At 42.4% G+C, this 14,924-nt stretch overlaps 1 protein-coding gene and 1 long non-coding RNA gene across 2 annotated transcripts; one reads left to right on the top strand and one right to left on the bottom strand.

Annotated features, from left to right (window-relative positions):
* The first annotated feature begins 1,154 nt into the window (after positions 1-1,154).
* Positions 1,155-14,226, top strand: fam210b (family with sequence similarity 210 member B). Its single transcript, XM_079511378.1, has 3 exons — positions 1,155-1,879; positions 9,795-10,006; positions 12,462-14,226. Exons 1-3 carry the CDS (start codon positions 1,334-1,336, stop codon positions 12,676-12,678), a joined length of 975 nt encoding a protein of 324 aa, XP_079367504.1. The 5' UTR covers positions 1,155-1,333; the 3' UTR covers positions 12,679-14,226.
* Positions 13,389-14,913, bottom strand: LOC306930417. The gene is made up of 2 exons (XR_013790887.1): positions 14,775-14,913; positions 13,389-14,522 (listed from the first exon to the last, which is right to left on the bottom strand). It is a non-coding gene; the product is annotated as an uncharacterized lncRNA (long non-coding RNA).
* Between the last annotated feature and the right edge of the window lie 11 nt (positions 14,914-14,924).

Genomic DNA, 14,924 nt, shown 5'->3' with positions numbered 1-14,924 from the left:
GTTTCCAAAGCATTACCGGGGGTCCCCGGTCAAAAACGTTGAGAACCCCTGATATAAGAAACAATTGAGAGTGGGGAAAAAAGAGAAGAAAAGAGAGCAACATTTTGCAACTGTTTTTTATCCATTTGTTGTAACTCTGAGTGCAGAGTTAAATTAACACTGAGGATTTTACTGTGTAGGACTACAATTGCCTTTGAATTCACCCAAAATATGAATGAAAAGTTTCAATGTTTTAAATGACAATATAATCTGTGTATGAAACAGTCAAACAGTTCAGCTGTGTGGTTGTGCATAGTGCATACTGTACACTCCATTGGGCAGACTGATATGTGTTCCCATAGGGGTCGAATACAACATTACACATTTAACCAACAAATGTTCTCGCTCCTCTCGCTCCTGGTATAAAGAATAGTACCAGTCTTATGAAGAAGCCTCATGTCATAAGAAATGGGTTGGACTTGGACAACATAGGCTATACAAACAAAATGTTGCGCTTTAGCAGCAGCTGAAGAAAAGTACATCATCATAATAGCCTGATTTATTGTCTTGACTCTTTATATTTCAAGAATAAATTGGAAGAAAAAATAATAAGTATGGAGTTGAATGGACTGCTTTTATGTTGACAGGACACAATTGATGTTGCTCATGAATTACCCAACCTCCCAAATAGAGTGCACCATAGCTAGCAGCAGCAGTGAGTTTCAAATTACAGCTCATAATACCCCACACTGCAGTGTACACTCAGCATCTCTTCCTGACTTCCTCCCTTCTTTTCTGCATTTCTCAATAGAGTGTTGGACATTTTGTAAAAACAAAAACAACTGAATCTGTGGGATCTTAAAGAAAGTGTATTGTACTCTATATTGCTTACAGCAGCCGGCTAAAACATTGTGAATGTGTGATGCTGCCTATTAAAATCTCTCAGTCAGATCAAAGAATTACATATTGATTTGTCACTGACTCAAGAAAACACTGTTTAATTTAACAGCATTCAATTACGACGGAGACACATTTAGTACACCACACATAACCTAATTACATCGAAGTACTACTCCCCTCACAAACATAACCCAATTACATTACACCTTTAAGTCCCCCCTCCTTTTGCTCCCCATCTACGTAGCCTATACTCATTATCTATCTAGGAAGGCGCGTCAACCTCATTGGCTCTAACTTATTATCAGCAAGTGGTGGGACTAGTGGGACTGTGGGAGATATGAGGGCACATGTTCTCTGCCACCCATTGATTAGCTGTTGGCAGCGGATAGTCCTTTGATTCTTATCATTTGTGTGACACGGCGACACTTTCCAGACGTCTTCTAGCAACGTGACCATGTTGTACAGCCGCGGAGGAGCGAGGCTGTGGGCGGCTGTAGATCACGCTTTCAGGTCATCATCGGGCTCGTCGCATGTGCAAGTGAATGTAAACAGACCGTGGGGCGTCACATGGACATCATTACCTAATCAATGTACATCTCAATGTCCCCGTGCGTTCTGCGCCGCGGCCATAAAGCTCCGAGCTCCGCGCTCACGCCGAGAAGAAGGAACACGGGAGCAGGTTATTATTGCTGTCCAAAAGTGGGACTCGTCGTCATCGTTGTCTCCTGTCTGGATCTCGGACCGTGGACACTTCTTTGACCGGGTGGGTCTCACGGGAAGAGACCAGTACGGGCAGTCACTCTTATCAGCAGCAAACAGGTGCCGAAGTAGACGAGTAGAAACAGTGAGTGCTGCTGCTTTGTTTACTGGTGGCACGAAGCTCTGCTGCTGCAGCCCACGTTGTTCCAACAACACAAACACCATGCAAATAAGAGCCTCGTCTACAGCTGCTGCCACGCAGAGACGCGAGGCAGACGCCGGGGAAACCGACAACAAAGGGGTAAATTAAACTATAGTATTTGTCTAACCCCCTGGACCCACTCCCCCCCCCCCAATTCAGTGTTTAAACAGTGTCGATCATGCTTTGCTCTGTGGCTTTGCTCCTGCTCACACACGACACGCGAGGTCATTGTCAATGTTGATCTGGTGGTGACGACACGAAAGTCTGTGACTTGTTTGAGGTCAAGGCTCAAAGATCCACGATCGAGCGGAATATGATGAAATATCACAAAATTAGGATTTGCAACCTGGAGGTTTCAGTGTATAATGTTGATCCTATAGTCAGGCGGGGCTGTAGTACGGCGATTGGCTCAGTTGGTTGTCACAGGCAACCGTTGACAGCTGTCGTCATAGTGTACTAACGATGTAAACATTTCGAGAAGGCAATGTTGTTGAATGTAATTTGCCCTGTACAACAACTACACTGTAGGTAGTTGTTGTCATCTAGGACTAGGTAGACTTGTTCTCTTCTCTATTTTCACACAGAGAAAATGTAATTCAAATATGCATGTCCTTCTATATCTGCACAGCGGTTGCCTGGCAACCAGCTAGCCAGTTAGAGCTCAAGTTCAACTGACCATTCTTTCGGGATGTGGGATGGGATCCAGAATATTTCCACTGTAAACAGCAGACAGCAGTCTAGTCAGACCGTATAGTTATGCAAGGACCAAGGTCTCCACGTGGTTTGTTTATTCTATGCTTTACAACATGCAGTTAATGCTGTGTTCAAAATGTACCTAAAGGGGTTAATTCGTAAAAGATGTGTCCTCTAGGCTCCTGCCATGTTCTATAGCTATAGAACAGAACAAATATTTTTCAAAAAGTTTCAAAAATCTTGTCATATATAAGCTTATAGTGAGCTTGTAGTGAAAGTAGCAGATCTACAACTTACACTGATCTTGTAGATTGGTTCTCTGCCATTTCATTTGTGGTTTCAACACAGCTCAAATGATGCTGAGTCACTGGCTCCAGTCACTGTCAGTGTTCCCAGGAGCCTCAGTTCTCTTTGAGCAGGATGTGAAAGGCACTCTGGCCCTGTTAAAATGCAACGCAGGTAGCTGCTGAAAACAACTACCACTGCAAACTGTCCCTATATTTATGTTTATGACAGTAGCCGTGCACTCATATTTGTTTCTAAAAAGGGGCATGGCAAGATTATTTGCATACCACATTTCAGCAACAAGGCAATTTAAACTAAGTGCACATTAAGAGCATTAAGACAAATTGTAATAACACATTAGAGAACATTTGAATACAATTAAAAATATGGCTGCCAGCAGCGATAAGACATGGTCAAGCCATCAGTCCATGCCTTGGTTTGATTGTAAAACTAGACTTCACTCTCACTATTTTGACGCTGCATTAGCCTGCTGTCTACTCTGAGGGATCCAGCCCTTTACCCTTTGGCAAAGGGTAAAGGGCTGGATGGCAAAGGGCCTTTGCCTCCCACTTTGAGTGTGTGTGTCGCGCACGCCGCACGCATACCTCTTTTGTGTGCATTTAACAAGGTCTTTGTGAGTGTGTGTTATGTATGTTTTCATTCCCCTGAAAAGCTGTTATCAGACACAGCAGGCCTACTGTTCCCCTTCTACCCGCCCTCCCTGGCACAACTCCCTTTGGCCACTCAATCACATGACACTCCCACGGCTACTGCCTGCCTTTGCTTTTAGCGTGGCCTGGCCTGGCTCGGCCCTGTCCTCTCTGAAAAGCAGTGGCCTGCTCTTTCGCCCACTCTCCTCCCCACTCTATTGTCCATTGTTGCTGGACTACTGACAATGTCACCGAGCTCTGGCCTCATCCTGCGGTTTCAGGACAAATTCTGTGACAAGTGGCGGCAAAGAGAAACGGGCAGTTTTTGTTTATTTCCTTGTTCTTCTCTGTTGGTTTTAATCAGTTGGATCGGCGTAGTCCCAGATAGCTAGACAGACAGAGCAACCAGAAATGGCTCAGAAATCCTTTTTTGGATATTAAAATATATTAAGGCTCTTTCTAACATTTCCCAGTGTTTACATAACAAAACATTACATACATCTACCCATAATTTCGAAACGATACATAATGCATATGAGCACGCATCTTGCATGCTCATATACAGTAGCCTAGCACACACTGATGCTCTTGGAAGTGATTTTGACTACCATCATCATAGGCTTTTAAATGGACCGTTATTCTCCAAATGACATCATCGGTAGATATTTAGTTGTTGTTGTTATACAGTGACATTTTTTACTGTGTGGCCCAGAGGGGTGAGCTGAGCTGTATAGAACAGAGTTTGTCTGTATGTCCTCGTACAGTACTGTATGTAGTCTATGTACTCCACATTTTGCCCAAATATCATCAAATATTTGCCCAAATAATGAAGCTTCAGACTGGCCTCCAAATATGACACTGCACAGGGAGGCCACACCGTTAGGCCAACTAAAAATAGACTACAGTATATAGTTTAGCGTTTCCTGTTTTTGGCAGCAGGAGTTTTGAATGTCTTTGCTGTTGAGTATGGTACATGAACACCATGTCCTCTTTATACTGTTGAGTATGGTACATGAACACCATGTCCTCTTTATAGTTGACAAAGCTGTTCTCTCTACTGCTTAAATTGCTGTTGAGAAGACTAAGACAAACCTGAACACGGTTTTTGTCACTGCACTCTTTATGACAGTTCAGTGCCCTCTACAGACTGTACTTTAAGCAAAGTGTCACTGCTTCAGTCCTCCTTGTCGTCAAAGTCGGGGTTCGATTTGTAAAAAAAACCTAAAACAAAACGGGGAGATACATTTTCTTAACTACTTAAGCCCTATTCTTTGTACGATAAATACAATGCAATGCATTTTGCTAGCTTGTGGAGCTACTATTTTTGAATGTCATTTTTTATTTTAAAATGTAGACACATTTTGATTAATTTAGAAAATGTGCCCAAAATAGCGATGCTAAATTTAAATTGAACCCTGGCTGCCTCTAAAATGTAACGTTGCTTGCTAGTAGAACACAGAAGTGTTGTTTTTCTGTTGGTGGTTAAAGGCAGCTCCCAGTCCCTGGCGGACAGATAAGCACTACTGACAGTTTGAGGATGTTTGGTATCTGTATGTTGTGCTTGGGTGGAGCTCATGGCCTAGACCTAGAACATACATAGCACATGACTTAACACACTACCCTCCCTCCACAAAAGTCAAGTCGCGTCAATTTTATTTTGTCACCAAATCAAAACGGAAGTTACCTAAAGGCACTTCATAACGTATAATATTGTAATGGAATGCCCCATGTTCTATATTCAAGGTAAAATACTTGTCCCTTCCCGGCGTGGACCCAACATAACTGAGCTCAGTTGTCTCCTCAGAGACCACCCCCCACTAGAGTTGACAACGATTAAAATAAGGGACACCCACTCCGGCCACCCGTACTGACGCCAGAAAATGCTAAATCTTAACTGTATACTATATATACAGTATTTACCATATGTACATTTTTTATTTTTTTTAACCAGAATCCATATGCCACAGAGGAACATTAGCCAACAATAGCAGATGCTCAAAATGCACTGAGTGAGATTATGTGTATAAAAAAGTGGTCAAAGTACAGAGCCAACTCGGGTCCAGTTGACTAAATTCAATGTTTGTGTTTACACAAACCCTCAAAGCTGTGTCCATGTGGACAAAGCGCAGGTGTTATTCGTCATCGCTTATGGAATCTGTGAATATTTCCAACTCGAATGCTAATAAAAAGAGGATGTAACTGTATTTGAGTTAATTACGGTTAGTCCAAACACCTTGGAAGGATCGGAGGCTCCACTTGTTATCAACACGTCCCCACTCACTGAACGTAAATTGACCGGACAATCACTGCAGCCATGTTCACGGCACGCATTGAGTCGTTTTGGGCTCAATCTGACATTACCCGGACTCAACTCAAGGGCCAGCATAAAGCATGAGGTGGAATGGTGCATTCATACATACTGTACAGCCCCTCCGTTTTTAAAGTCTGGAAAGCTTCTGTAATACAGTGTATGTGTGAAAGTGACTTACTGTATGTAATGTGTACCACTAGTAGTGGAACTAATCCATTTACTACTACTACAACATGGCATGCTGGAATGACCTGCCAGCTCTCTCTGCCTCAAGTCACACTGCTGGATTGTACCTGGTGCTTTTTCCATTACAGTGGTGGTCCCAAGGTCAAAGGGTGTGTGTGTGTGTGTGTGTGTGTGTGTGTGTGTGTGTGTGTGTGTGTGTGTGTGTGTGTGTGTGTGTGTGTGTGTGTGTGTGTGTGTGTGTGTGTGTGTGTGTGTGTGTGTGTGTGTGTGTGTGTGTGTGTGTGTGTGTGTGTGTGTGTGGCAAGTCTTTGTGTGTGTGTGTGTGTGGGGTGCTTGTAAGTCTTTGTGTGCATGTGTCGGTGCTCTCCCACTGAATTACACAAATAACACAACAATAGTCTATGTTTAATCAGCTGACTCAGTGAATGGGCTCGTCTGGACTTGCTCTCAATAGAGTGAACACATACTGTAGAGGTCCAGGCTTTGTCTGGCCCACTTGCCTCAAGGTTGTCAGCAGCATTGCTGCCCAACTGACTAAGCTGCTTTTATTTTGCATCTTATAAAGCCATTATTAAGCTGCTTTATCCTATGGATCTCAATATCTATGTCCATCGTAAGATAATTCAACGTCATGATGTTGACCACAATTATGAGGACATTATATTTTCCCTGTCAAATATAATGGTCATGAGTTGTGATATATGTGAATCGATCAAATTGTAGAGCATACCTATTTACACGCACCTAGAGTGAAAAAATGTTTTTAAGTAATGTTTTTAATATTATGATGTATTCTATGTAAATGGTGTGTGTATATATATAAGTATATTTTGTATACTTTGTCACAATAAGCCACAGAATTGCCCCGCCCCCCCCCCCCTAAATACGCCCCCTTTCGGGGTTAGTGGTGATAGCGTGACGTCACTCCATAGACGCTACATGTTAACAGAGGTAATTTAAGAAGTCTACAACTTTTGTTTTCTCAAGGTAAGGTTTGTTCTATCTGTTCGACCTGACTTACCATCTTGTTTGCTTCATAATAATATTGGTTACCATCTTGTTTGCTTCATAATAATATTGGTCTGTCACATTTTTACATTAGAAAATGTACTTAGATTCTCCAGAGAAAAAAACGTGTAAATGCTCATGTTAAAGACACCACTATTTACCGGAAGTGGGCGTGGAAAGCGGGCTGTGAGATAGGCCTATTCTGGCTCCTCATGAGTAATGAGACTCACCTGTGTTTTGTGGGGGTGGCACATAACGAGGGGAGGGACTCGAGCTGAGGGAACTAGATAAAAGTGATAAATGTGTGCATCTGTATACGATCAAATTGTACCCATTTTATTTTTTTTGTGTTTAAATATAGTGTGTGTGTGTGTGGCTCCTGCTGTATGCTTGTGATTTCCTTGGTTTGGATATAGGGCCTCTCGGGTAATCAGATTTTACACAATTGTGGCTTCCAACATATGAAAACAAGATAATTGAGTATTACAATTATTGTGCCACTTTCCATTTCGCTCTCATTTTGTCTTGTGTTATAACTCCAGCGCCCTCTTTCCTTCACAGCGAAGTGTGTGTGTGTGGGGGGGGGGGGTGGCGGCGTTCTGACCCACAGGTTGAAAACCACTCTGCTAGCTAGAACTCACCACGCATTACGTACCTATTTTGGGCAAGTCATTAAGAAAATTTAAAAAGAACGATTTTTGCATGACACTGTCATATTTTCATATTTTCACACAGTTTTTTGCCTGACAGCGATTCATACGTTTCTCAAAAATGCAGCTGGACCGGTGGGTGAGGTTCATCAGCAAACCTGTCTCACAAGGAAGGCTGTCTTTAAAAGAGTGAAAATGCAGTCTCTTGACTTGGAACTTTGTGGCCTGTCTCTCACAATTCAGATTTCATATTATAATTAATTGGGCAATTTTATCACACAGCCACAGTAAGAACCACAGAGACAAGATGATTGATGATTTGATGATTCAAACAATGTATTATTATTACAATGTCTTACTCGTGAAGGTAGAAGGTAGGTAGATGTTTTTCCAACTCTCCTATTCAGTAAAGCACAAGAGTTCTTAAAAAGTTCTATACCTTGAGTCAATGTCACTGTGGAAGTATAAGGTGGCGAACTTAAAAGAGGGTCCAAGGCAGCTCTGTCCAGTAGAAGTAGAAAAATCCTTTATTTCATTGATTAGTTTAAATATTAAAAACAAGGGTTTAAAAACACGACCAACGCGTTTCGGCCTGCATGGGCCTTCATCAGGGTCAACTAAAGATGACTGTTTGACACGTCATTAAGTAGTGCCAGTAATCAGCATCTCATTAGATCACATGACTACATCATCATCAGAATAATGCAGAGACGACAAACACCTGGGTGTGCACACCTAACTATTACAGCTCATTAGCAAACTGAAATTTACGTACAAAAACCAGAGAATAATCACATGTAAATACAGTATATAAATGGAGAAGAACAAAAAAGGAAAAATAAAAGTATAAATGTTAGTATGTAGTACTATGTATGAGGATGGAGGAGAGGAATAGAGAAGTCACTGTAGTAAGAAATCAACGTCATCATTTAGGCCGGGGAGTACTGTAGCTTTCAGAGTGACTATCCAAAATGTCTCTCTTTGGAGGAGTTGTTTTAGTCTGTCACCCCCTCTTACTGATTTGGGGATGGTCTCGATTACCATCATTTTTAGGTTGTTTGGATTTGTGTGTCCGGCTATCTTATAGTGTTCTGCCATTGGGTAGTTTGGGTTTCCCACCCGTACAGCATACTTATGTTCAGCCAATCTGTCTCTTAATCTGCGCTTGGTGCGCCCAATGTAGAAGCAGCCGCATTCACAATGCAGTCTGTACACAACATAAGTAGAATTACAATTGGCATAGTCTCTGAAGTGGTACGTCTTTTGAGTGGAAGGATCAATAAAGCTTTTCGTTTTGTCTATGTTGGAGCAGTGATTGCAATTTCCACACATGAAGTTTCCCACTGGTCGTTGAAGCCACGTCTCTTTGGAGGGGGGAGGTAGATAGCTCCTTACAAGCTTATCCTTCAGGGTTGGAGCCTGTCTGAAAGAGAAACAGGGGGAGTCGGGAAACACAGGTTTTAGGTCAGGGTCGCTCTGTAAAATACCCCAGTTGTTTTTTATTATGCGTTTTATATGGTGAGCAAATGAGCTGTATTGAGTGGTAAAGTAGATCTGTCCAGATCTGTCTCCTATTCAGTAGACTTCAATGCACATTGTTGGAGGTATTTATATAGTGGGGCATTACACATTGTGCTTTCAAATTATTTCTGAAGAGTATCTGTGTTATTACTGGCAATGCTGGCTGATGGAATTTCAGAATCTAGACTCTCTCTCTCTCTCTCCCTCTCCCTCTGAAAAGGGCTATGATTTGTTTGTTGAGGAAATATACCCCATTTTCTACACACGCACACTAGTGCATGACACTTCTAGTCATTTTTACTAGTTGACTAGTTGCCTAGTTTACTAGTCGACTAGTTGTTTAACCACCTATTATGTTAAAAAAAAGAAGAAAAAAAAGCCTTTTTTGGGGAAATAAATGTGTACATTTAAAAACTGTGTACATTGGTGACTATAACTATAATCTACCTGATATTGAGGCCTACAAAATCGGGGGGAAAATAAATAAATATATATATATATATTTTTTCTTATCAACTAGTCAACTAGTACCAGCAAGGTCGACAAGTGGATTTACTAGTAAACTAGTCGACTAGTTGCTTAATGCCCTAACGCACACACGCACACATACACCTTTTCATTCCTATACGATTAGTATTCTATTGTAATAATCCTCATTTTCTCTTCTTTCTTTCTCTCTATTTTCTTCAATGTTCTCTCTTTTCACCCAGGAGGAGCAGAATATAAAGGAGCCCTCCCCTGCTCCTCCTTCCTCCTCCTCTCCTAAGGCCCCAGGGGGGCCGGAGCCCGAGCCACAGCAGGACAAGCCCAACACGACCCAGCAGCTAAAGAAGGTCTTCAAAGATTATGGAGCAGTGGGAGTCTCCTTCCACATCACAATGTCCCTCATGTCCCTGGGAATGTTCTACCTCCTTGTCAACAGGTAGCATTGTTAAAATGCCCCAGTGCTCTGGGACTAATTGATATAGAGCGTCGCAGTCCCGCCCCCTTTCATGACGACGTGAGACCCAGACGTTTACGCCGCGGACAAAGCCAACTCGAGTTGTAACAAATCATGACAACAAACACAACATTTTGGGCCGAACAAATAATTACAAAGAAGGAAAAACAACAAAAAAAAGGGTTGTAACCTGCCGTTTTCTTTCTTCGAAAAATTGTGTTCGTTGTCATGATTTGTCACAACTCGAGTTGGTTTTGTACGAGGCTTAAAAGGTCTTTAAATAAATACTTTTTGAAATGTCTGAGGAAAATGAACAGGGAATCATTTCCTGGGCCCTGGTAGGGGGCGGGACTGGGCCCTGGTAGGGGGCGGGACTGGGCCCTGGTAGGGGGCGAGACTGGGCCCTGGTAGGGGGCGGGGCTGCGACTCTCTATACCGGTGAAAGTCTTTAGGGGTGCAACCCTTAACCCATTTTGACCTGAGATCAGATTCTATAAATGTCTTCTACATCCTGACAGTTTTCTGAAAAACTTTCTATGTCAGTGGTTCTTCGACTTTTCAAAAATAGCAGTGGCACGCTACGAGCTTGTAGATCTGCTATTTAGTAGTAGAACTAACTAAATCGATTAATGATCTGTCCCTATGTTGGTCATGTCATTATAGGTGAAATGTTTTTTTTTTTTAATAAGTCAAAATAAAAAAGCGTGCTGTTTGCTTAATCGATTAATGTAAATAGTAATCGGCAGATTAATCAAAAAGTAATCGACAAATAATCGCTAAGTAAGTAATCAACAGCCCTATTTTTTTGTGTGTTACTGTGACTCACTAGTTTTACACTTTGTTCCAGCTGTCACTCACCAAAAATAAAGTGAAAATGAAGTGTAAAAAAAAAGTGTAGTCTCACGAGTGAGTCACAGAACTACGTTTGGGCAAATACTGTAGTTACATAACATTTGACATATTTTATTCAAAAACCTGTCGGTTTATGATTTAGAATCTTGTACAGAAGATCAGTGAACCTCAAAGTAGTACCAATCTTTGGTACCATGTTCCAATGTATCGTTTCATGTTTTTATTGTTTGATTTTCACAAATGTCGGCATAAAAGTAGCAACTCAACTAAATGCTTTATATGGCTGACAGGGAAAATAGACCCATCTCTCCACTAGTGCCAGAGTTTGTAGCCTTCTCTCTCTCTCTCTCTCTAGCCAGGGGTGTGAATTCCAGAGGGCCTAAGCAGAGATTATCTGGCTGCTTGGCGGTTTGCTCATGTAGTTGCAGAAACCTCACATCAAAATCCAAGGCACTCTTCTGGTGACACAGTTTGTACATACAAGGTTTCCACCCTATATACTGTAGCTCTCTTAATGACCCTTGGACTGCACAATGTAGAGAGCATTATCGCTGTCTAGCCACCGAGCCAAGGCACGAGGACTGGAGTGGCATTTCAATGCTCAGCGCTGGGGCAACCAGTTGTCAAGGCACAGATGGATCCCTGCATTTAGCTGGATGGAAGCCTGGCTAGCACAACCAGAGCTGTTAAAGTGTGAAAGAGCGATATGCCGTAGTGATGTACCTCTGAGCCTTGTGTCAACACCTTTTGTATGTTGACTCTCCAGTGGTGTGATTCATTGGAACTTTGGGCTGATTCCTTTTGATCCTTTCTCTGTTTGGATTGATTTGTGCAATACTGTGTGTGACATTTGGGGATCTGCATGAAAGAAAAAAAGCTGAAACATTGTAAATTTAAACTATCACTTATCACAAACCTCTCCTACAGTATGTGACAATACTCCCTCTAGTGGAGGTCTATATGTGTGCCTCTGCCTTATCCACACTCTTCTCCTCTGTTAGTGATGTTTTTGTAAAAAATAAAAGATAAGTTATATATCCTAATGGTAACCATAGCTATAGATGGAGTGTTTGTTCAGTAACAGGGGTCTGCTAGTAAATACAAAATAACATTTTCAGTTTGGGATACCAATTTGATCCAATCAGGAGGGAGAGCCCCACAAAGCTCAGTTACAATATTGTATAGTGGTTCAGTTCCAGTTTTGTCTGCTCGTTGTTTTGTTTCATTGTTTCCAATGTCACATATTCATCCTGTGTCCTGTATGAGTTCTCTCTCCTGATTGGACCGTTCTGGCCTGACATGTATTTTCTTGTTTGCTATGGAGCTGCGGAGATGGGACCCTGTTACTGAACAAGCAGGACATATTTCTATCAGAATATAGAGTTTATTTTTAAAACATTAACTAAACATATCACTAACACCCCCGTTTACCACTTAAGCCTTGTTTTATACTTGGGCTATTCTAAAATAGCTGATCTGCTATATTTCTTAAAATGAAAGGAAGGAAAAATGAAAATCGCCAGGGTTAAAAGTGGTGAGTACATTCAAACCTTTTTTTTTCTGTGGCTTCTTGTCTCACCACCAGTGGGGTCGACATGGCGGCAGTGCTTTGCAAGCTGGGCTTCAGCGAGGCGTTCGTCGAGTCCAAGATGGCGGCGGGGACGAGCACGTTCGTATTGGCCTACGCCGTTCACAAGCTCTTCTCGCCGGTGCGCATCAGCATCACTCTGGTGACTGTGCCTCTCATTGTCCGCTACTTAAGAAAGACTGGCCTTTTGAAGCCCCCTGCGACCACGCCCTGACCACGCCCTGACCACGCCCTGACCACGCCCATCAGCATCACTCTGGTGACTGTGCCTCTCATTGTCCGCTACTTAAGAAAGACTGGCCTTTTGAAGCCCCCTGCGACCACGCCCTGAAATGAATGTCCTCCATCGTCCTGCCTTTCTAAGCTACAGTGCAGACAAGCTGACTGTCAATGGTCAGATTTGAAGCAAAATGACACTTGGGTAGATGTTTGGGTTGTGTATTTAACCCATTTTGACCTGGGAACAATTCTATAAATGTTTTCTAAATGCTGACAAAAGCTATGTTTCTATGTCAGTCGTTGGTGATTTTTCAAAAATAGCTGACCTACAAGCTCGTAGCGCGCCACTCGGTGGCGCGCTATGAGCTTGTAGATCTGCTATTTTTCAATAGCTAAAGCATAACATAATGCTGGTTGGGTTGAATGAACTTGCTGTTGATACAAATATTGGAGACATATCTTCAATATTTGCTTTGTTGATTAGAAATTGATCATCCAAATGGACTTACATTGCACTGCAAGTCAGTCTTTTAGCACATAAATTATCAATTTCCAATTAAAGGAGCCGCCATTGAAGATGTCTTGCCAATATTTGGAGTCTTGTTGTAGCAAGGCAACTACACAACGTGTGTGTGTGTGTGTGTGTGTGTGTGTGTGTGTGTGTGTGTGTGTGTGTGTGTGTGTGTGTGTGTGTGTGTGTGTGTGTGTGTGTGTGTGTGTGTGTGTGTGTGTGTGTGTGTGTGTGTGTGTGTGTGTGTGTGTGTGTGTGTGTGTGTGTGTGTGTGTGTGTGTGTGTGTGTGTGTGTGTGTGTGTGTGTGTGTGTGTGTGTGTGTGTAATTCAGGTAAAACTTCAACATCTACATCAGGGGTGGGGCTGGGGGGGTCAAATTCTAAATCTTTGCTGTCGGGTGGAAACCTTGTAGTGATTGCCTATTTTCACTACTTTTCTGTGACACTCTTTGTGTGACACTCATTTTGAAAAAAAACAAGAAATGATCACATAGTGATATTTGTCAGGTGAAAGAAGCGCTGGTTTCTTTATTTAGTAACGAACGCTCCTCTCAACCGGCCACAACAATTCAATATAATTATGGAGATGGCAGGTTTCTGGCCGACAGCAGCCCTATACTGTAGATGCATGCCAGGATTGGGCCTTATAAATCGTTATTGTCTTACATTTGTGAAGGTTTATCACCAGGAAGAGATTAAAGAGGTTTAGTTTATCTCACATTCCTTCACAGTGAATGAATGAAGAATCCTGCACGTGGGTTCAACACAAACCCAGTTCACACGAACGTACTTGCCCGGGCGTGCTGACTCCTCATTCTAGCATGAGACTGTTTATCCACTTTATATTAAGTGTTTTAAATAGTAACGTTTTGATCAGAAAGTACTGATGATTAAATGACTGGATACATCATGACACTTGGATTGTACTGTGAGGCAGGTTTCCTATGCAAATATGTTTTTATAGTTTTACTTTTTTTGTTATTAGTCACGGTCATGGACCTATTTTATTAAATGTAACATGTTTTCTTTGTATTTGGATTGTTCATTCAATTTGAAGGAATGCAAGAAAAATCATTCTCAATGATTTGAAGCCCTCACAGGGTAATTAATAGAAAACCTTGCCTTTTGGGGGGGGGGGGGGGGTATTACTTTAAAAGCAGCTGCAACTATAAAGGGTAGGGGGAGTGTCAGAAAGTTTAAAGTTAGGATATTAAAGATATGAAATGCTGAACACCATGACGGCACTGGTGTGAACTGTAAGAACGAAAAATAATGACTTGCTCCAAGTCTATGAATGGATTGCACTAATTACAGCATCCATTCCCAACCTGTGGCCTGGCTGGCACGGTATTGAACCTGTGGCCCGGCTGGCACGGTATTGAACCTGTGGCCCGGCTGGCACGGTATTGAACCTGTGGCCCGGCTGGCACGGTATTGAACCTGTGGCCCGGCTGGCACGGTATTGAACCTGTGGCCCGGCTGGCACGGTATTGAACCTGTGGCCCGGCTGGCACGGTATTGAACCTGTGGCCCGGCTGGCACGGTATTGAACCTGTGGCCCGGCTGGCACGGTATTGAACCTGTGGCCCGGCTGGCACGGTGTTGCTGCAAGTGGGCCCCCAAATAGTTGGCAAAACACTAAAGAGGCGTAGCTACATTAGTTCCATCGATCCAAGGCGGGACACATTCAATTGATTGATCAATAAAATAAACATGCCCTGAAAATGGAT

This window comes from Electrona antarctica (genome assembly GCF_951216825.1).
Source record: "Electrona antarctica genome assembly, chromosome: 9".
Classification (NCBI taxonomy): Eukaryota; Metazoa; Chordata; class Actinopteri; order Myctophiformes; family Myctophidae; genus Electrona; species Electrona antarctica.
This window is presented reverse-complemented; position numbering and strand designations above follow the sequence as displayed.

What these genes read in the sequence shown, in the direction of transcription:
- fam210b (XM_079511378.1), top strand. Translation starts at nt 1,334, where the DNA reads ATGTTGTACAGCCGCGGAGGAGCGAGGCTGTGGGCGGCTGTAGATCAC. An exon ending in GGGAAACCGACAACAAAGGG is followed by an intron (nt 1,880 to 9,794) that starts GTAAATTAAACT and finishes CTTTTCACCCAG; the next exon opens with GAGGAGCAGAATATAAAGGA. An exon ending in TTCTACCTCCTTGTCAACAG is followed by an intron (nt 10,007 to 12,461) that starts GTAGCATTGTTA and finishes TCTCACCACCAG; the next exon opens with TGGGGTCGACATGGCGGCAG.